The following is a 23852-nucleotide window of genomic DNA, read 5'->3' on the forward strand; positions in this document are numbered from 1 at the left end:
CCAGGAAGGGGGAAGCAGTAGAGTGTTCCGATGACTGTAGGACCGATGTTTCAGAGAACGTAAGAGAGTCACCAATCTCAGCACACACGATGAGTTCCACGTCCTCGGGGGCAGGCACAGCTTCCAGCACCGGGTCCAAATGCGCCACTAGGGCGCCCAACAGGAGGCAAGTCGGCTGCCGGGTCTCAAAAATCAAGTCAGGGCTTGCTCCCGGTCCTATGATCCCATCTGCTGCTGACAGCAAATGATTGACCTAAGCCCTCATCGTCGCGCGAAGCGCCGCAAGTTCCGCCATTACCATCCGCAAGGAAGGGCCACATTGAGTCCGTTCCGCCAAGTTCCGTACGTCCGCAGGCATAACGATCCCCACAGGAAAGCACCCCTCTGGGGCAGGATACGCCGGAGCAGAATCAAGCCGTGAAGGACGGGCCAGCAGCACGCAGCAACGCACGGCGGGACCCCCGCCCCGGGGCACCAGCGGTGTTAATGCCGGGCCTCTGGGCCGGGGCCCCCCGCGACACAGCACCACGCGCCACCCGTCACCTCACCACAGGTACAACACCAGGCAGCAGATGGTTGCAAAGTAGTTCAGAGAAAATTTTCAAAAGTTCCAAGGACCGGACCAAACCACTCTCCTCAGTCCGTTGTTGTTCACTTTGGACCCAGGTAGACCAGCAATCGAGACCCCGGCTTCCAGTCTGGGTTAGGCCTCAAAACATTTTCGATGTCACTTCACCCCAGAACATCAGAAAAATTCCGTGGTCACACCATCGGGGTGCCGACTAGTTCACCCACACGAATCCGGGGCAGGAGATCAGGATATTCGACAGGATAAGCGAGCGTAGGACGGAGGTCCGCGGAGCCGGGAGACTACGCGGCCATCTTGGTTGGTGTCGTAGCTCCTCCCTTGACACATTTCTTGACTAGATTTAACCATTGGACGTCTAGTAGTGTAGATAGTTTCAAACAATTGGTCCTGAGGAATTGCAGAGTATCTTTTCGAACTCATACGCATAAAACATGTCGACCACGGAATAGAGTAGGTGACTGCTGTAGCGGACTATTAAGCCACTTCAAGCAACCACTCTCACTTTGTTTTTATTTAGGTGGGTTACCACTATATTAAAATTTCTTTTGTGGACTACCTAACCTATTTTAACTTCACCCTAGCACATCTACACTCTCTCACTCCCTAGGGCCCTCACCCCACTGCACCATACAGCAGGAATAAAAGATCCCGGACAAGGAGCCCCTGCAAAGGGTGCCCGCTGGGTGTTGCACCGCCGACTCAGCGAGGGGCAGAGCCATATGATGAAGCATGACACCTAGCTTGCTGGGTGTGTGAGGCCCTTAAATCCCGAATAGGAGGATCCCCCTCCGGTGTGTCTTCACTCACTTTTTTCATTGTCTACTGTCCCATTTTTGAATTTTTCCGAGGGGAACAGTGCATCACTTTTGTTGAACAGCATGCTATTAGAGCATATGCACTGGAACCCGTTAAATATTAGCCCTAATTAGTCCCCCTTTTTGATTATAATAACTCGTACAGAAGCCCGGCCCCACACACACTAGGCTATGCAACCTCTTCCCGCCCTTTCCCCCACTGTGATGGACAGCTCACTCGAAGGACCTCGGCGCCTATGGGCGCGGTGGCAAAGTTACAGACAGACACACGGGCTCACTGAACAACTCTTCTGGGCCTTTACACAGCTGTAGTGCAGGAAAAGCACAATACATTTATCCAACGAGGTAGCACTTACTGCTTTCTCCTCATCTGCTGCTCTGATCGGCCTCTGACCTTTATAAACAAGAGGCATGTGAACTCGCACAGAAGCCCGGCCCCACACACACTAGGCTATGCAACCTCTTTCCGCCCTTTCCCCCACTGTGATGGACAGCTCACTCGAGGGACCTCGGCGCCTATGGGCGGGGTGGCAAAGTTACAGACACACCGGCTCACTGGAAACAACTCTTCTGGGCCTTTACACAGCTGTAGTGCTGGAAAAGCACGATACATTTACCCAACGAGGTAGCACTTACTGATTAGCCAGTATAAAGTACTCCAGTTGAGTATAGTGTGCAATTGCAACAAAATCCGCAATTTCGCGGGGAAATCCGCGAATTCCAGGATTGTTTTTGCAAATTTGCGCAAATTTGCGAACCGCGAATTTGCAAAATTTGTCCATACTTAGCGTCAACCCCCGCAGTCTCGAGGACCTCCCACAGTTTACCAGGCCTTACCGAATCAAAGGCCTTGGTGAGGTCCACAAATGCCAGGAGCAGTCTTCCCTTTTTTGCTCTTTTGTATTTCCCCATCAAGATAGACAAATTTAAACTTTGTTCAATTGTTCCCAGCCCCTCCTGGAAACCATACTGTATGTTGGATAGAACCCAACTTTCCTCTGCCCAATCTTGCAGACGTTCCAGGGTAACACACCTTGTCACTTTTACCATGGAGTCAAGTAAAGATATTGGTCTATAACAGCCGGGGTCATGACGGTCCCCTTTTTAAAAAATTGGGCCGATAATAGACTCTACCCAAGACTTTGGTAACAAGGCTTGGCAACTAGCATTAATGACCTGAATAATAATAGGTCCCACAGAATAGTATTAGACTTGAACAGGTCCACTGGGACGCCGTTTGGGCCGTGGGCCTTTCCACCCAGGCTAAGTGCAAGGGCTCTGTTCACTTCATCCAAAGTGAACTGCAGATCTACATTGTCATTTTTTTCTGTTACCATAACACAAGGTTGCAAAAGCAGGGTTTCCTTGTCCATTATATACCCTTGTAAAATGCTTAATCCAAGAGTCCTCGGATATAGCAATCTCTAATGAAGGACCATCTCCAGGGAATAGAAACAGAGCCTTCACTGCTCTCCCGAATGCGGCGCCATCTCTCTGTTGCAACGCTCTGTGGAGAGCTTCCCAAGCATCATTCCTCATGGCACACCTTCTGCCTATAGACCAGTCTCGCCTGCCTAACATTGTTAGGACTTCGGGCTGCCTGTGAAGCTCCTGCTTTAGATGGAATATGCTTGTGTGCATTTCGTATTGAACCACCCCGGATCTTTGACTTTATTACAATGCTGGGCAGTTTGTAAATTCCTGACCTCATTTGATATTTCAAGAAAAGACGCTAGAATACTATCATAAGAGGCTAATTCACTTAGGGCCAGATGTAGGTAGGCATTTACCGGTCGGTAACGGCCGAATTCGGCCGTTACCGACCAGTAAATGCAATTTGAGATGTAGGGCCCTGTATTTTACAGAATCGGTAAATTTACCGATCGGTAAATTTACCGATTCTGTAAAATACCGAATCGGTATTTTTTCCGATTCGGTAAAATTGATATGTAGGTGGGACTCTTCTGAGTCCCACAAGCATTACAGAATCGGTATTTTACCATCAAATACTATTTGATGGTAAAATACCGATTCTGGTGTGCATGCACATGTGTGCATGCACACCTGTGCCATATGACAGGCAGACCTGCCCTTAGGGCAGGTATGCCTGCCACATGGCCCCCAAACCTTTTTTGGAGGTGCTAGAGGGTGTCAAAGTGACACCCCCTGCACCCTTGTCAGAATCGGTATTTACCGATTCGGTAAATACCGACTGGTAATGCCCCATTCATTCCTATGGGCTTCAAAGCCCATAGGAATGAATGGGGCATTACCGGTCAGTATTTACCGAATCGGTAAATACAGATATTTACCGATTCGGTAAAAGGAACATCTGGATGTTCCTACATATCCACCCCTCAGATTTACCGATTTTTAATTACCGAATCGGTAAAATTCGGTAATTAAAAATCGGTAAATCTCATTTACCTACATCTGGCCCTTAGAGTCAAAAGCGGATTTACAAATCGTTACCAATTGTTTTGTCATCGCAACAGGATCCACTTTCGACCACCTTAAAGTATAACCGTTGGTTTTGTCGAGTTTTATCTTTCCTGTGGTATGGGTGGCATTGGCAACCCTTTTGGGCCCGTATAATGGGATGTTAACCGTTAAACAATGGGGAAAATGGTTGCTCCGAGAATTATCGCCAACCTTAAAAGAATGCAACCTAGACGCATGATCACATGAGACTAACATATAGTCTATAGTTGAGGCTAAGCCTCTTTCGTTAAAAGTATTAGGCATAGGAACAGGTGTATCCAATAATTCATTTACAAAACTCAGTTCAGTACTGAAAAGCAACTCGTAAAAAAACTCCCCCGCCACTGAGTGGCAAATGTGGGTGTTACACAAACCTTCTTCATTAACCCTTTCGATGCTCATGACGAGCTCAGCTCGTCATGATGCACAGTTGAGCTGTGCTGATGACGAGCTGAGCTCGTCATGAATAAAGGTGAATAGTGATTTACAGCACAGGAGGGGGAAAACGCCTAGCAGCCAAGGTGTTAATAAAACCACAAATTCTGCTATCCTCAAAAGGGCACAAAACGCAATTAAAATCGCCAACCAAGTTTAACATTCTATCTTTAGAGCCAATATTACAGATTGAATTTAAATCATCACCACGTTTTTTTACCACCTTACGGAGTTCAACTGGTGGGATGTTGTTATAGAGGTTAACCAGGACAATGCATTGTGTTACACTCAAATTATTTTTGGCTATCTGGTAATAACTATCCCCTAAATATGATTCGGTTTTATCTATTGCTAGCTTGTTATAAATATATATGCAGATCCCGCCCTTTGGCCTCCCACCTAGATTATTCACTGCCTGTGTGTGAAATGTTTTAAAACTCTTTATATGATTTGTCTCTATAGACCAGGTTTCCTGCAGACAAAGTATATCGTAGTTCACAATGTAGTCACACCATACTTGGTTTTGTAACTTTGTGCGCAGCTCTGAGATGTTTCAAGAGATAAGATTCCAAAGGAAATACTCCGGGTTGATCAGGGAAGTGGGGGGAACAAACTTGGGAGTATTAAAATGATCAACGCAAGGTGGCACTAGTGGTTGAGTTGGGTACTCACAAAGTCCAGAAGAGGGAGCCAGGCTCAACGTACTAGCTCCCCTCTCTATAACGTCCTTCGTACAGAAAATTGGAATTGTCCCACTCGCTGTTTCAAAAGAGTCAATTCTGCTTTCCTGCACTAATATTCCATCAGCGCAGCACCCAGCTAACCAACTACCCTGATTTAAATGCTAGTTCTGGGATGCCAGTCAATCAATGTCTTCTAAAGTATTGAAGACATCAAAATAATTACTGACTGGGACTGCACACCTGGACTGTCTTGGTCCACAAAGTTTATCTTCCTCTAGGCGATACTGTGGGAATCTATGTAATTTATAGAAGAAACCCAGAGGTAAGATGCTTATCCCATTAGCTCTAACGGACCAGTTGCCTACCCTATCTAGTATAGTTGAACCAAACCTGGTGACCTAAATGTTAATACAATACAATCACCAGATAATGACTTGGTAGAAGTCCCACCCAACCAATCCGCTGTGCCATCTTAAACTCTGTAAATAGCTCATTCGATATGCTTGTCTTCGCGCTTAATAAATGGAGAGACGTGTTCCTCAATGTTGACCAATGTTCTACGTCGTCAAATGGCAAAGGAAGAACATTAGCCAGAACAACTGTATATGGTGTTGCCTCAGGGGGAAGATGCAGCTTCCTTGGACCTGGCAGATTTCCCCTACCAGAGTCTTTATGTCTGTGGTTGCCTATAGTCTGGCCTCTAACTCCAGATATATAACCCTCCCTACCAGAGAGGGCCCCCTTTGATCTTCTTGCCCTGTGGGCCTACCCTGTTTCGGGTGAAGTGGCTCCGCTTGGTTTAATTAAGGGGACGCTGCTCTTCTCCTCGGCAATCTGGGCCGGGCCAAGTTGTTAGAATTATTAGAAGAGTAGAGTACTTGTTGTTGAGAAACACTCCCGTTAACAGGGTTGCCTTCAGGTTGAATGGGAAGTGGGTTCCCATTTCTGCTAGAAGGAACAGTCTTTATTCTGCATTGACAGGGATTGGGCGGGACTGAAGGAGCACTGTTTACTAGTTGTTCCAAATTAACTAGCCTCTCCGCCAGCTGAGTTAACTTTTGCATCAGTGGATTCAAAAGATCTGCATGCTCCTGAATGAGGACTGAACTTGATAATGCAGTATCCTTTGGGGTTGCAGTATGTCCCTGAGTAGACTCTTTCTCACAGATTTGGGTTTACGTCCCAACGCCTTTGATGGGGGGTTAATTTGCCTATTGAGGCCCTGCCCCTTCCTCTTCTTAGATGGTGGCGCAAGGCTACTCCCTTGACAAGCTTTAGCTTTCTGACCGCCTGTGGTTACATTTGGCTTGGGCAAATTGGTAGTTAAAAAAGAATTTTTCCCTTTGGGTGAATCGTATATCATCAACATCAAACACGTTCAATCAATACACTAAGCCAGAATCACTCCCCTCATGGGATTCAATCCACCTAATACATCATGTGAAACACTTACAAAGAAAAACATCAATTATATCAAAACAGACTGTTTATTTTCATGTTAAAAAACATTCCACTGAATGTGCAATCAATATAAAACACTCGTTTTTTTTTTAAAAGACCAAGGGCCAGATGTAGGTAAAATATATTTACCGATTCTTAATTACCGAAAATTACCGAATATTACCGATTCGGTAATTGAGAATCTGTAAATCTGAGGGGTGGATATGTAGGTATTCCAGATGTGCTGGAATAACGAATCGGAAAAATTCGGTATTTACCGATTCGGTAAATACCGAATCGGTAATGTCAATTCATTCCTATGGGCTTTGAAGCCCATAGGAATGAATGGGCATTACCGATTCGGTATTTACCGAATCGGTAAATACCGATTTTCACAAGGGTGCAGGGGGTGTCACTTTGACACCCTCTTGCACCCCTAAAACAGGCTCGGGTGCCATGTGGCAGGCATACATGCCCTAAGGGCAGGTCTGCCTGTCACATGGCATAGGTATGCATGCACACATGTGCATGCACACCGGAATCGGTATTTTACCATCAAATTGGATTTGATGGTAAAATACAGAATTGGTAAGGCCTCTGGGACTCAGAAGAGTCCCACCTACATCTGGGTGCCTCAGATTCGGTACATTTACCGAATTTTTATTTTACCGATTCGGTAAAATTACCGAATCGGTAATTTTACCGAATCGGTATAAAAATGCCCCCTACATACCTGTCACCCATTTACCGATCGGTAACGGCCAAAATTGGCCGTTACCGGTCGGTAAATGGCCTGAAACGGCCACCTACATCTGGCCCCAAATTGGTAGTTGCCTCAGAAACCTCTGGCGCATCAATAACTTCCAGTTCAGTTGGCAAAGAATGCAACATGTTTATTATATAATAGAAGTTAGCTACTGGATTCATATTAACTGCGGGGGCAATCATGGGCAATCGATTTGGAGGAAAATGAGGCCCTAATGATAATCTAAGCTCAGTGAGTGCGATTTCATGAATCAATGCAGACTGGGCCCTTAATAGAAAGGCATCTAAAGTTCCTACCACACCCTGCCCCGATAGCGATTTACGTTTACTCATGATTTGATGCACCTTCAATACAGCCCCAAGTTAACAATAGAATACTGATCCCTCGTTCCTTGTGCACACAATTCAATGCATATGTCCTAGATCATAAAATGTTAATAATGTGGCCCAGCCCGGCCTCCTTCGGACTCTGACGGGCTTGGACGGGCCCGCCCTTGGCCTCGGATTTGCCTGGGCGCGTCCCGCGCCGCAGTGATCGAGGCAGCGCTTTATAGTGCAATGGTCACGCCTCCCCCTACGGCAGCTGTGGACTATTGGCAGCGGTGCACCCTGGGACTCTGAGTCCCATAGGGGTGAGATTAAAATTAAAGGGCCGGTCACCAACGGGGCAGCAAGGAAGTAACACGAGTCCTGCACTCTTCACAGAACGGCCAGGCAATGTCCCCGCTAAAGCCCTCAGATGCCAAACACAGTTAGTGGCAAAATTGATGGAAGCAAGGTATAGAGAAATCAGAGGTTTTGGGGAGGTGAACGAAAGGACTGATTGTTAAGGGGACATGCTAAAGTACTGCTATCCCTAGCAGACATAATTGCTTTATGAGGTATGCAGGGATACTTCTATGGCTTGGTATATAAATAGTTTTGTAATTATAACAAATTAGAAGCAGATTTAGATTATGGAGTACAGTATTTCCTCTATGTTGGCATGACAGATTAACTATACTCTGAATTTAGAGATGTCTGCCACCCCCAAGGAATATCAATGCATTGAAGGTGACCCATGACTATATCAACATGCTGCGCACACATTCAATCTCAAAGCAGCATTTTCATTTGAAAATACAAAAAAGCAATGGTGTGGGGGTTTTTACTTTCACTTAACACCAAATTTGGATGGCAGTGTGTGAAAGCAGCAACTGGACATTCGTCCACCCTGTTTAAATAGGGCAAATGGCCAAACCTCTAATGGCTATTACTCTGTTGGACCATCAGAGGAATATATCAGTGGTGGAGACAGAGCAGTCTCAGTTCGCAAACATAAGTTTCTTCCGACTCTAAATGAGCGGACGGAATTTCAGTTGAGGAGAGAGGGTACGCTGTCACCATTTTTGCTATCCTGTACTCATATTTTGATGACCTCAGCTAAGGGCTGTGGCTAGTGTATTTTCCTCAAAAGATCATCTTTTAAATACCCAAGTTTGTTTTAATTTAATTTTGACGAAAACATTTCAAACCATTAATAATAATAAGTTTAAGTCAATTTCTAAAGCGCTTGGGGAGTGTCACCGCGCTAGTATTGTCCACCAACCTACACCCAAACCGGGATACATAACGAAAAAAATCAGACTAAAAAGTACTACTGCAAGCAGGCGGAGTTATTCGGCATTTTACGGAAGGCTACTTCCGAAAACTCCATCCTAAAATTTGGGGGTGAGATGGAGGTGGTGCTATTCCACAACTTAGCAACACGAAAACCAAAAGAGCCGCAACCCATCCGGGCTTTTTTCACAAAGGGAACCACAGCTAATTTGGCTCTAGATAATCTAAGACTGTTTGGGAAGAGAAGGTTTCACCATAGATGATAAAAACAGAGGGCGCCTGTCACTAATGATTTTATAACACAGTCAAATCGCTTTGAACTAAATTATCTTATTTTGGGGAGCCAATGCAGTTTAGCAAGAGCCAGAACCAAGGGCGTGCATTTGGGTAGATTCAACACTAACCGTGCTGCCGCATTCTGCACTCTATGCAATTTTTGCAGTGTCTTCCGGGTTGCTCCAATGAGGAGAATATTACAGCAGTCCAGCTGAGCTGTCACCAATGCCTGGAATAGCTGCTAAAGGCGATAGATCCATAATCTGCTTCAAGATTTTCAAAGTGTTTAACCATTTCTCTGCAACATACCCTATATGGCTATCAAAAGTCAACTTGGTGTCAAACCAGGCTCCTAAGTTCTATACTTTTTGTTTAGGAACTGGAACACAACCCAGGACCAGACAGAAGGAGCTTTACCAGCAATTAGAACTTCTGTCTTATTGGCATGGAGTCTGAGGCAGCTCCTACCCATCCACTCTACCAACTCGACCAAGTACAACCTAATTTGTGCAGCTGGACCTTCAATTTCCTGGGAAAGAGATGGCATATTGCTTAAAAATATTAAATAAGTCTGCAATACTTCTCTCAAATTGAAGGGCTCAATTTAAAACGTTTGTTTCCTTACAAAAAAATCCATCAAATAGTGTTTCAAGATACAAAAGCGAATCTACCAAATCTACTCTGCAATGAGCTAAATCAAAGACCAGGGGGTTCTTTAAAGCTGACCCTGAAAGAGTGTTTTTGTCTTTTTCCAGCTTTTAGGTCCTGATGAGAACCCCGGGAACTGAGGGGCTTGAAATGTGTAGACCTTCTTTTTTGGCCATAAGAATTGTGAACCATTTGAAATTGTTTAATCTATTGTACATATGATGTAATATATTTTTCTATTGCGTGTTTTTCAATGATTCTAAGAGAAATAAATCATTTTTGTTTGTAGTGTGATTGCTTCGTAATGTGGTGAGCGAGTGACAACATGGAATGAGTATGTATGGAATCGTATGAAGTGGGAGGAATGGATGTGAAGAATGCTAATGATAATGTCTTAACTAGAAGGTGTTTGTGGTGTGATGTATAAGGGTTTGAAGAATTGGAGATTTTTTTTTGGTATATAAATGTGAGAAATAATTGAAATAAAGAAAAAGATTTATTCAGACTGAAAAAGAAGTCTGATGTACATATTGTTTGATTTCAATATGGCCCCTCGTGAATAAATGAGTGTGAATAGGCATCAGTACTGACAATTATTCAGTTCTTTGGTAAATTGAGGCTTGGCCTTACTGATTTGAGTCCAAACCCAGTTTTGGTATTGTTGACCCTGTGATTAAAGCATACGGTTTTGTCTCATTAACAAGTAAATCCAGAGAGTCCATGAATTTAGTATACTCCTCTATGAGTCTCTGCAGTGCTCTGGGGGTTCTAGCTAAAAGCACTGCATCGTCTGCATACAGGAGTATCGGGAGGGGTGCTGAATCGATATATGGAACATCCTTGGTGCATTTTCTAGGGCATTCCTTACCCTGTTGATGCAGAGGGAGAACAGATATGGAGCAAGAACAAATCCTAATCTCACTCCATGCTAAACACCGAACGTTTTTGAGCATTTCCCCTCTCTACAAAACCTGACACAGTCCGTTGCCCCTACATATAGCTGTCTTATAAAATTAATTATTAATGGGTCTACCCCCAAGGACTCCTTGATTTCCCGTAGCTTACAGTGGAGCACATGGACAAATGTGGCTGATAGGTCTCTAAATGCCATGTAGGGATGGCCCTCGTGTGTACCACGCGTTCTTGAAGAAGACACACTTTTACACCCTTCTTCATCACAGTATACTTGGTGATTACCATACTTAAGACATTGGTTGATGGTCCCTTTGCCCTTCCTTAAACCCATATTGCACCATTGACAAACTTTTCCTCTCCTCAACCCATTCCTCCAATCTATTTAAAGTAGGCATCCCACCATTTTAGCCGTACTATCCATCAAAGATATCAGTATTTAATTTTTAGTTAGGGCACTGGATTGTGCTAACACAAAGATACCTCAGCCATCTCAAATGCTAAGAGGGTCTTGTATTTCTCATCTGCTTGAAGGATAGTATAGCACACTACCTCCAGAGTACTTTGAAAGATACTTGGAAGTATGCCACCCATTCAGCTTCTTCAATATGCGTATCTAGAGAGGGACCAGCAGCATCTTTTAAAAAGGGAATATTTACAACCTTCCAAAACTATCTGCTATTTCTATTAAATGTTGCTCATCTTAAATCCGCCCAGGCTTCCTCCCTTTAGTTTTCAACCTATTTCCTCTAGCCTCCTTGCATTTAGCCCTTAGGCTCAGCATAAAGGGCACATCTCCGGGGATCCTATGTAAAGCATTGTGAAGGTTTGATAGCGCCTTTGTAAATGATGTGACAAGCCAGCGTTCCGGTAGGGGATTTTTAGGCAGAAATGGCTGAGTCAGATGAAGTGTAATTTCAATTAATACCTCCACAAAGTTTACTTTATCATGTTTGGGGTTCACATACGCATCTAGGCAAGTCATGATCTCTGCCTGTTTGCATTGCAACACCTTAGGGAGGAAACTCGCTTTTACCACCAGGTCCCATTTTACAGATATATCAATTTTAGCTCACTAATAGTGGTTTTGGAACTTAGACTGGGTAATTCTTACATCTTCCCTCCCATTTCAGATGACAATCAAGAGTAGCGTGGTCTGTATGGCCCAAAATGTTACCCGTATATTTGTCAATCTCCCACCAAGCATTTCCGAGACAATTATATGATCTATTGTAGACCTCCTATTTGTGCTCCCTATTGTTGCATCCCTGACACAAGTAAGTGAGTTTAAACTATTTAATATCACCAAGTTCCACATCACCAATACCCTATTCAAAGTGTTCCCATAGGTACAATGTTCAAAATAGGTCATGTGGTAACCTTCACAGTCTGTTAACCCACAGACAGGACTCCCTATATTTTGGCAACATTTAGCATTGAAATTCCCCGCCCGTTCAAAATCCAGGGCTTTGTGATGAGAGATATTTTTGCCAATCGCCTGTTCCAAAGAATCAATCACTAGTGCCATATCCTCCTCAAAGAAATTATTATAAAAATGCATTATGATCACATCAGTATCTCAATTCCCCTTGCAGACCAGAAAATGAAAATAAGGAAAATGGTTAAAAACTTCATGATTTTTATCTTAGTAGCGTTAGCTAAGAGTGTCAAGATGCCACCTTTGGCCCAACCGGACCTAGTTGGGATCACTGGGGATTGATAGGAGCGAAAGTCGTCTAAAAAAGCTGGACCCACTTCCCACACCTTCTGAAGACATAATATGTCATATTTAGTTGACTCCTCAGCCAGTCCAAATTATCCTTTGTTCCCTAAAACCTGCTATATTCCACGTAACTAGGCTTATGGATCCTGTACGCCCCCCTTCCTTGTCCTTTTTCCTTATGGAAACTGCCCTAGGCTTCCCTTCTCCCTCATCGTTTTTGTCATTATTAGCCAGTCAATCGCAATCCTCTAGGTTCTCCAGTGGGGCATACCTATTTCTAAGTGGAATCTCATCCCTTCTCACTTGGGAGTTACTTTGCTGGTTAGAATAGCTGAGGGTCCTCAGTTTCCCCATCTCTGCCCTCTGAGAGGTATGAAGTATATAACAGTAGCTTAATGGCAAAGCAATTATCTGAGAACTTATGGATGGGAAAATTGGGAGGTGGCTTAGCATATTCTCCACTAGGGCTGGACTATCTAAATTCACCACGATGCAATACCCCATTATATTTTTAGGAGGATGGCCCACCCATGTTACTCTTCTTGCCATTAAAATGTGCTTATGTAAATATGGACCCCCTCTTGTGAGTTTAGAGAGCCAGCGTAACGCCTTCACCAAACGTTTTTCAGTGGTCTTAACCTGAGACTGTCTAAGCTCAGGAACGTTTACCAATACCAGGGCATATGAAAAAGCTGCCGCAGGCAGCTCTAGTCTGTGCCCTCATGAACCTCCCTTCCCATTTTCCCCCTCTTGCTGCTCTCATAACTCTTGGGTTTTTAGCTTTCTCTAAGGGCATGGGGAGGGAAAGTCATTGTTTTAAGCTGGGTCTGACCAAATTGGGGATTGCGTCTATCCTGGAGTCAGGCTGCACTGCTGTCAAGGGGGCATTACCCCCGTCTTGTTTTGGATACCCTAATACCCCTGTTTGATCAACTGAATGTGATGCACTAACAAGAGACTGCAGATGACTCCCTTGCTAAAGTACCTTGGTTCCACCCCTATGGCTAACTTTGTTTCCTGCCTCAAATGTTGCAACAAATGATTTTGATAATGGATCCCATTCTATTGAAGAAATCATCCTTATTTACAGATCGTAAGCTCTGGAGTGGAATTTTAAGTCCAGCCGACTTCTTGGCTTTGGGTGAACTATTTTGTCTAGTGCCACCCCTATTTCTTTTTGTCTGGAGATCTGTTAAAGTCATGTACGCAGAGGCTGGTGGGGCAAAGTGGTTATCAATTGAGTTTGAGAGCAGGTCCTTCACCCCCTCTAACCCCGCATAAACATTGCTTCCCGTCAATGGCTGATCGTCCATAGTAAGCTAGCCAGTTCTTATCTCCTCAACAGAAAACCGCCGTTCTGTGAGCTCGATTTCCTTAGTTAATATATTTGCTGCTCTTACAAGGAAGGAGTCCAGTCTGTCTATTATTTCTTCTCCTGTATCCTCACGCTTATCTTTTTTCTTTCCCATGGAACTTGTCTGCACCAGTTCCGGATATTAAGCGTTAGGGAGGTGGCCCAGCCCAGCCTCTTGCAGGCTATGACAGACGTGGACAGGCCCGCCTTTGGCCTGCGCTTAGCAGGGGCTGAGGGGCTTGTGATCCTCCAGGGGTGCTTCAGATATGATGCATGGCTTCCTGCTCTCTCAGGTCACAGGAGCTGCTGGATTAACAATAACTTGCACCTTCTCCATGCACTACTTATCTTCTTTTATATTATATGACTTATATCATGTAAAATAAAAGTATTTACAACAATAGTTATGGCATCGCAAATCAAATCTTTTGTGAGTATATAGTGCATGGAAGAGGGGCCAGTTATGGTTAATGGAGTGTGGCTACTGAGTTATATTCTGCGCCACGGTAGACTACAGTAAGTTAGCAGTATTACGCAGTTCCTGCGGATGATAAGTAAATATGTGACTGGCTAATGGCTGTGTTAACCAAAGGTAAAAGACAGTCATGAAGTTTTAGCACAGTTTCGCTTCATTCTGGGCTAGGGTCTTTGATATAGGTACGTGGTAGGTGTTCTTGTTGTTCACTACCTATTACTACTTTATTAAAGTGGTAATAGGTAGAGAAATGTATTTATAATTTTCTATATATTTTTCCAGCAGGGAGAACAGCACATTTTAAAACCAAAATTCTAAGTAGTGCTGTAATTTGTAGGTGTTGCCTCAGTACTGTGTATACTTTATTGTGCATATTTAAATAACTTAAAGAAAATACACTGCAGTATACTATGGGCCCTATTCACAAAAGCAATTTGAGTCAAAAGTCTAACTTTACGACATTTGGTATTCACAAAGGTCATTTACGAGTCGTATCTTTACGTCCGCAGTTGGGCTGGACTCTCCGGCTTTGGCCACTCTCCACACCCGGGACGTACTCTCCGGCTCTGGCTGTACTCTCTGGCTTGGGCCAGATGAAGTGTAATCAATGGGTCGGAATGCAATATTTACAAAAAGGAACATTAGGAACGTGTGATAAATGGTAGAGGCGGTCACAAAAATCAGTTTAGGCAGGTAAAAGGGTGTGGTTGGACACTACATCATATCCCAGAAAAGTTTGCTCCTTTGCATCATGGTACATGTAGCTTGCAATGCAGACAAGAAGAGTAAAGCTATATGCTCTGCCCATCCTGCCCCTCATGTTTCTTTAATACATGTACGCAAAGATTTAATTCAAATGTTGATATGCTGCTCTTGTTTCTTTCTTTTGGTCTAATTTTTCTTTTGATGGGAGGAGCCCAATCACTGGGCTTAGGATGATGCTATCACTGTGGCCAAAACACCGATCTGAGACTTTATCCCCAGGTCCAGATTTCAGCTTCAGAAGTGACAAAGGAATCCATTTATGTTATCAGTAAATCAGGATCTGGACAAGGGTTTAAGGATCAGTCAACATTTCCATCACTTGTATCACCCTGCATCCTCAGGGAAGGTAGAAAGATATAATGGGAAAGGAAATACAAAATCTTAGCCATGTGACAAAAATAGGTTTAAATGGTTTGAAGCACTTCCATTAGTCCTACTGTTGACGAGAGCCATTATTAATCAAAAGACTAAACTAGTACTACATGAAATTATCATGGGCCTTTGAATCTATGACTGAATAAGTGATCTATGATTCACCCATCCACTCTTTCCAGGTCTTGATTTGCACTGGCCTGAAGATGTGCCTTTAGAATATTGCAATGAACTGATTCACTAATTCAATAGCTCCTGTTCTAAAATACAGAGCGCACTGTCCACTGACCAAATCAAAGTCTATAGGAATCTGCTGTGAGGTGACTGGATTTATTTAAAGGACCAGCAGTGAATGTATTTGCCTCACCCAGGTGGCCAGATCAGTATCAAGTCCTACTGATCACCAACACCGCTGTTAAGTGCTAAGGACTGTCCACCTGGACCCACACATCACATTACAAGTGGACTACAGGGCTGAGAGACACTGCGAACAAAGCATGCCCTCACAGACAAAGACAATGAAGATGCACATGTTGTGGCTTTGGTCTGTGATCCTGATAGTGGGAAGACTCCCAGCTACCTAGTTCATTGATCTGCCCCTCAAAGCAAGCTTGTTTGGTTAGTTCACAGGTCGCTGTATCAGGCGACAGTGGGTTTCATGAAGTCAACATGTGATCAGTCTAATAAGATAATACTTTACTTCAGGTTCTTGATCAGATCAAACAATACCTGGCCATTTATTTCTTTATGCTAGCTGAGTTCCCATGTGCCCACTGACACAAACTGAAGAGTACCAATGATCCCAATCCATTTTGAATTGGTAAAAGAAAATACTCTTACTTAAACTCACAGAGACTTCACTCCGGAACGTGTAAACTATATTACTCATAACTATTTTGAGGACCTTATTGTGCCATTGCCCTTACAGAAGATTTTGCATCCTGCTAGCCATTTGGCATCGGCAGCCCAAGGACTTGTGAGGAGGGAAACAAAGGTATTTTCATTGGATGCAGTGAATGTGATGGGACTATATCTAATTATAAAGATCCAAATACCTTTTCAATCTTCACCCAAATTGATATTCCAAGAACAACTTTTCCTTCTGGTGTGCTTAAAGGAAGTGGAGTACCTGTCCAAAATTAGACTTACTATGTTTGTGTTACCCAAACATATGTGTGCTAATCCAAAGACAGGCCTAACAGCTACAGCGGTCAACCTTGAAGCTGGGGAACTAGGTTCGAGTGTTGGCATGGACACTTAACATCCTGTGATTCTGGGCAAATCGCTTAATGTTCCCATGCCAAACAAAACAAATGTGTCCGTCTGTAACACAACTGGTGCTCATGTAAAGGACTCGGGTCAAGTTTGTGCTGTATAAAACTACAAAAATATAAAGTTACTCTAATTACACAGTGCTAGCCATCAAAACTCTGTCACACCACCTTCTACCTTGTACGAAAGAAAAGAAACATTTCACAGATTTGGATGGGGTATGTGCATGAAAATGGGCAACCTTAGAGACTGAGAAGAAGAAACCTCTTTTTCAGCCTGCTGACTGTGGGCTGATTTATATAGAGCATTTTTTACTAATCCATTTTACTTTGCAAGTGTGGATTTGTGTCTCATCCTCATCACCAAATTGAAGTGATGACCAGATTCAGTAACTAAGTAAGTACTTCAAATTTTTTTGCGAATACCAGCAGCATACATGGAGCTCCTTTATCTGTTTTCCAATAACTACTCCTATCACCTAGAATCCAGTCACCCCACAGAACTCTGGTCACTAAGGCAACCCTTAGAAGTGTGGCTCACTGGTTAGAGGAGGCAGACCCGGACGTTGAGATCAGACCCGTGGACCAGGGTTAAATTCCCGACGCGGCAGGCTCTTGAGCCCAAAATGTCTTCGGACTCAGTAATTCTCACTTCGGTGCCTACTCAAATCACAGGTTCACACTCTGCAACTCTGGGCAATAGCTTGCTTAATCTCCACTACGGCCCCCCATGGCGGGATGCCTGGCTTTCACCTTGGGTGTATCTCACAGGGAAAAACCAGGACGGGTTCCCAATGTAAAGCGCTTTGAGACCCGGCGGTGATATTGCGCTATATAAAAACCTATCCATCCATCCATCCACCCTTTGCAAAACAACACTCTAAAGGCTCATCATGCTGGATGATACAGCCACTATAATGCGATATAAGAATTATAACAGAAGTCATCTAACAGTTCTTTCATGAGCTCAGCTGTGCAAGTGACTTTGGTGAGAATTTAATTAGGTGGTTAATACTTCGCAATAGAGAAAATATCTACATCCTGCCTTCTCTAAGGGAGCTTATTTCCATTACAGGTGTAGGGGGATCCCCCTGTGTGCTTTGTGACCCATGGGCAGCTATTTTTTGCAATAAATACTTTATTGACTTGAATAAAATGTGTGACAGTTTACTTCAACATTCCACTTTCCATAGGGATATATCTTGGAATTGCCCTCATAATATTTATTTATTTAAGAAGTTTAATATAGCGCTAGCCTGACCGGGGGTATCGGAGCACTTCACATCAGTTACAGAGCAGATGAAAAGAGAGCAGAACATAATACAATAGCGCAAGACAATCGCAATGACAATGATGAAGAGTTACATTTCAAAGACTTGTTAACACCGCATTCAAGAGGGGTGAGGTGTCAATCTCAAGGCTCCAGCTGCTTCTATTTGTTAGGGCTCGATCGAAGAAGGGGGTTTCGAGCAGATTTTTTAATTTAGCGAAAGAAGGAATAATTCTGATGTGCGGGGGAATAGAGTTCCAGATTTTGGGCGCGTTACCAGCGAAGGACGTGGCCGCGTTTTTTTGTTTTCGTGATTTTAGCAGGATGAGAAGTAGGGTGTTAGAGCTTCTGAGAGTTCTGTTCTGGCCAGCTTTTTTAAGATTGGCTGCCATATATTCAGGTTTGCCTGTGTGAAGGGCTTTGTGGGTGAGGCAGGCTGTTCTGAAGTTTGCCCGCAATTCTATTGGTAGCCACTTGAGATCTTTGAGTGCAGGAGAGATTTGATCAAATTTCTTTACTCTCGTAACCATTCTGGCAGCCGCATTGAGAGTTGTTTTCAGAGGAGCAAGATGTGTTTTCGCTATTCCAGAGAGGACTGCATTTCCAAAGTCCAGTCTTGACAGCACCAATGCCTGGGTGGCTTGTTTAAGATCTTTGGGCGGGATAAAAGGTTTAATTTTGTTCAGTAGCTTCAGGTTGAGGAAGGCGCTCTTCGCCAAGATCTTAATGTGTTTAGTGATGTGGAGTTTTGAGTCTAGGAGATGCCTAAAGATTTAACCGAATCAGCCAGGGTGAGGTTCCCATTGAGCGCATCAATAGCTTTTAGCCACTCTACCATTAGTGGGTTCTCTTCTTTCTTCGAAATAAGGAGTAGTTCAGTTTTGTCCGGTTCAGTTTTAAGTGGTTACTTGTCAGCCAAAGTTGCACTTGTCTTAGTGTTTCATTGAGTCTTTGAATGTCTTTGGCGAGGAGATTTCCAAGTAAATTTGAGTATCGTCAGCATAAAGGTGGAAAGGGATGTTGGCTTTTCTGAGTAGGGAGGTGAGGGGTTCCATGTAAATGTTGAAGAGTTGAAGGGAGAGCACTGATCCTTGGGGTACTCCCCTTTTGACGGGATGGGGGTCGGACTCAAAGGTTTTGATTTTGATTCTCTAGAAGCGGTTGTGAAGGAAAGAGGAGAACCATTTGAGGACCACCTCGTCTAGACCGGCCACACAATATGTGGTGAGAGTTCAGCTTAATTAAAGGGGAAATGGTGTGCATGCTTGACACAGAGGGATGTGGCATGCAGTATGTGATAGGACTTATGTTATTAGTGGCACAGGGACATTAATTGCCCCGTTCACACTCAGCTTTAAAGGCATCGATGGAGTCAACTCAAATTGTAGAGAGGTACTTAAATCATTGGAGGTTGCATACACACACAAATACAGAAATACACACACATACACCCTGCCCATTCTAGAACCATGGCACAGAAAAGTAGGTCATTCTCTGCAGGTCACAAAGTATCAGTGACAAAGCTCTAATACCCAGCAGTCATGAGTAACTCCAGCCTGTAATCATGAGCAGGATTACCACTGTTCACACTTTGGTGTCAGGTTTACATTATGGTATAAGGAGCCAGTCACTTTATAGGGTGGAGAGTGGGAGTGAGTTTCTTTGGCAGCTGTTCTTACCTTCAGCCGTTCGGAGAAGTACAGCAAGCTCGGCTGGAATCTCCAGTCTTCCAAGATCCTAGAACAGAAGAGAATAGGGATAAGATACAATTGTAAATGATACACCATTCTGTGCCATGGAGAACATTATGTGAACCTAATAAAAAAATATATAAAGTATGAGATGAAAACTGAATGTAAACAAAATTAAAGTTGACAAAAGGTGTTTTTTGATGATTTCATAAAACAAAGACCAGGGACTGAGTATCAAATCCTGAGTCAGGCTCAAAGGTAATGGAAATCCCCCAGTATATACAACAAGTCTTACAATGAAAGAAATTTAAAGTGACATTAACAAAAAAGAAACAAATACTGACATCAACACATGGGAGGCCTACGTGCTATGGGTGTTTTGAGGCCGGAAACAATGCAAGGTCCAGATGTGATTTGCATCGCTGGCTATCCTACTAGCAGAGCAAGGGATCACTATGCATTGGCAGGCTCCAGCAGAGCCCCCAGTGGGAGCCTGGATAGGAGCTGTCAGTAAATGGGGCACAGCAGAGTAGGTGTGTAGGAGAGTAGGATCTGCGTCTTATAGTTACCCCCACTTTTTGCTGATGTCTCACTGTTTTTGACTTAGACTGACTGGGATTCTGCTATCCAGGACCCCAGTCAAGCTGCTTTCTCCTCTAAATTGATTGCACGTACTTTAGGTACCCTCCCGGTTGGATACTGGGGTACCCTTATCAGTCCCTAGTATATGGTACACTACGTACGCAGGGCTTAGGTACCCCAGAGGTCTCCCAGGGGCTGCAGCATGTATTATGCCACCGCTGAGAAACCATTCAAACTGACACCACAGGTCTGCTACTGCAGCCTGTGTAAGCTGGTGCATGCACCCCTTACTAAGAAATAGGTTTCCTATATCTATCTAAATCACTGCACATATAAACCTATCAGTCACTGCTATGGCAGACCTTATCAATCCTGAAGGCAGGGTGCTGGGTTTTGTGTGAGAGGGTGCCCCTGTATGAGAAGCGGTACAAAAGGGGGTGGTGATGGACGGAGCATCTGAACCAATCAAACACTCACACCCAGTCAACAGATTTGAGTTTAATCCATCGCCGTTCTTTAGCCCACTCTGCCGCCCCAGTTCAGACATGGCCATATGCAAATCAGTCTGACCCTGTGCCTCATGGGAACAGTCCAGCCCGAACTGCCAAGCCATGCCTTCCCTGGACCGGAAACAAGTTACCAAGGGCCGGTTTCTGGCATTACAGCCGTCTTCTGCCCGGCTTGCTTGAATCCAGTGGCAAAGTGAGCAAGGGACTCACGTCTGAGCATACCCTGCCAACTTATGGCGAACAAAGCGGTACAAAAGGGGGTGGTGATGGAGATGGAGGTGTATGAGAAGAGCACTTCTGCAGCCTTCAGAATCTATTCCCCAGGGTTGTCTGTGATGCAGCCAAACCATATATACTTAAGTGCATTATAACCTCGCGGTAAATGCTAACTTTAAAACGGCTGCTTAGAAACATGTTGTGTTTGGTGTCAAACACCTTGGAATCATACCTCCACAACAGTAACTGCTCCACACCAGTAACTGGTGTGGGAAGTATGATTCCTCTCTTGTAGAACAACTACTGTGGGGCACCGGTCTACCCGTTGCCAGCTTTCGCGACCTGAGCATCACAAAATGGATGCTGCCAGCTACAGGCACGCATCTGCCCTCCTGCTGCTGACCTGAGCTCGAGCAGGGGAAGGCTAGACAATAGGTTTCCTGTCACAGGGAGGTGTGACCACCTCCCAGACAGGATTTAGTGTATTGGGGCTTGGTGAGTGCACTCTGAGAGTGCCTGACAGTCTGCACTGGGGCACATTTGGTGTCCCTGTGCATAGTCCAGCTCAAACCGGTTGCAGGAGCCATTTGCTCCTGCTCTCGTGTGAAACTGGACAAAGGACATGGGTGTAACCACCCCTCTGTCCTGACTCTCCCATATGTGGGGCCCCAGAGTTGTCCAACCCCTTCCTTGGGTATATAGTCGGAACCCTGACTACAGGACTTTAGATTTTACCTGGACTAAACTCTGCAAGCAGAAACCAAGTACTTCTATGATCTACACTATGCTGGATGACTGAAGAATCTCCCTTGGAGTAAAGGAGTTACTCCCCTGCTGAAGCAGGCACCTCAACGCATCTGACCAGTTTGCATCTCCCAAGCTCCTGAGGACTCCATAGATTTCTGCAACACAGGAGCTGAATTCCTGAGTGTCTCTGAGGTTGATCTGCTCTCTCAGCAATTCTAAGACCAGTATCCCTTGTGGGGACTGTGCAACCTGAACACCTGTGCAAAGTATACTTTTGAAGCAGCATATGCTTTGTGGCAATCCCTGAGGCTGTACTTTGGGCTATGTGTAGTCCTGATCCCGAAAAGTATTTCCACTGAAGATTTCTGGCCTCCACTCCATGAGTGCTCCGTGGGCCTGTACTTTGTGATTCAGCTTGAGGTCCCTTTGCGATCCCTGGTCCGTTGGCCTGTGGGTCCCTGTGAAGATATCTTTGATTTCTCTTGGGCTTCCCTGGTTGCTCCAGATGTGCCCGGACTCCCCATCGCTTGGAGAGTCTCCAGGACCTTGCTGGTCCACACCGTGACTGGTTTCCTCTGCCCGCATGGGTTCCATTTGCCAAGACTTGTTGGTGCTAAATCGGACACTGACCCGTCAGCACTAGACATTCTTTGTCGGACAGCTCACCTCTGGACTTTGGTCATCATCGACATCTCCTGGTATCTGTGGCTGCAGAGTCAAGCAACCAATCTTCTCACCTGAAGCACCCGACATCGGTGGGCATTCGTCTACCAAGCCCCTAGTCACTCTGAAGTGACCCAGACTCTGTCCCCTCTGCTTTGAGATTCTTCTCACCATGGATCTAGGCTTGGATACCATCGGACACTTCATCTTCCCGGCTGCAGCACTTCTTTGAGTCGCGCCATTGAAAACGACAACGGTTTCCGACACCACTTGACCCCTTTGCACCCAGCTCCCCTGGGATAGGTAACACAGTTACTTCAGGACTCACAAGGGTGATGGCCTTCGAACCTTCTATGTTCCAAAGGGTTTGCTTGAAGTCCTCTCCGAAGAGTTCTTAAACTGTAATTTTCCAACTGCGAATTTCCCACAGAGTTGTACAGAGTTTGCGTCTGTGTTCTCACACTGCACCCGTCCTCTGTGGGTCCCCTGTGTCACTACTTTGGCTGGTTCCTTGGGGTCCCAGTGATTCTATGTGCTCTAGGCGCTGTGTCTAGTCAAGTTGTTGTTGTTATATCACTTTCTTAGTATATGGTTCGGTATCCCCCTAGAGCCCGCTGTGTATTGTGCTATTTACTGTCGTTCTATTGATTAAGTATTGTGTGCCTGGTGCTCTAATCTAGTATAGAGGTTAGTAGTGAGTGTTTAGTAATAAATACATATATTTTATATATCTCTTGTGTGGTTCTCCTTTCATTTGGTTATTCAGGAGGTTCTGATCTGGTAAAACAAGCTGCTTAACATTCCTTTGAGACTTAGCCTGAAGACTGCTCTCCACAGCTACCACTAGGATAGCTTTCTATAAAGGTTGTCTTTAACCTAATCATCAATAAGGGTTGTTTGGACTGATACAAGGTGCCCACTTTAATTAGTGGACAGCATATACCAGGCCAACTTCTCACAAGGTCGCAATCATGCACGAAAAGATATGGGGGGGGGGGTGCCGGCACCGAATTTCCACATAATAGGCCGCACTTCTTCAGCACGTCCGACAACAAATGGCAGAAACCCAACTACACACGGCGTTACCAGCTCCTATTGGGAGAGCTCGACCAGGTTCCTCCTGCTGAGGCCCCAGAGAATCCTCAACACCGCAGAGGCCCCCGGGCAGAACAAATAGACATGTGCCCCATCAGGCCCCACAGGGACAGATCCCGTCGAACACCAGGACCGACCTTGTAAGTCCTACAGCATAGCCACCAGTACCAAACACTTCTCTGCCAACTCACATCCCCATCCCCAACCACTTATCCCTGGTTCATTCCCACGTGAGTAACTAGTTGATTACACCAGCAGTTGCGCAAACTGGACATATTATAGGAAGGAGAACCTTATCTGGGTCGAAACCTCAACACTCCCCGACCCTAAATTATTTGTAGCTTACATCCTTGCTGGCTTGTACTCATATCTCATTGCACTATGCATGTAATTATGATGTATAACAACATGTGATAATCTTGTGACGTAAAAAACCCATTAAAAGGGTTTGCACAAAACAAATTCTGAATGTATTC

General features: G+C 44.6%; 1 protein-coding gene across 2 annotated transcripts in view; it reads right to left on the minus strand.

Annotated features, from left to right (window-relative positions):
- Nucleotides 1–23852, minus strand: part of MYO15B (myosin XVB) — a 961787-nt gene that overhangs the window by 734009 nt on the left and 203926 nt on the right. For both annotated transcript variants that reach the window (XM_086930750.1, XM_086930751.1), the window contains one exon: nt 19553–19610. In XM_086930750.1, the coding sequence (XP_086786876.1) occupies nt 19553–19610 (58 nt within the window). The remainder of the gene's footprint in view (nt 1–19552; nt 19611–23852) is intronic.

The sequence above is a fragment of the Lissotriton vulgaris genome, chromosome 7 (genome assembly GCF_964263255.1).
Source record: "Lissotriton vulgaris chromosome 7, aLisVul1.2, whole genome shotgun sequence".
Lineage (NCBI taxonomy): Eukaryota > Metazoa > Chordata > Amphibia > Caudata > Salamandridae > Lissotriton > Lissotriton vulgaris.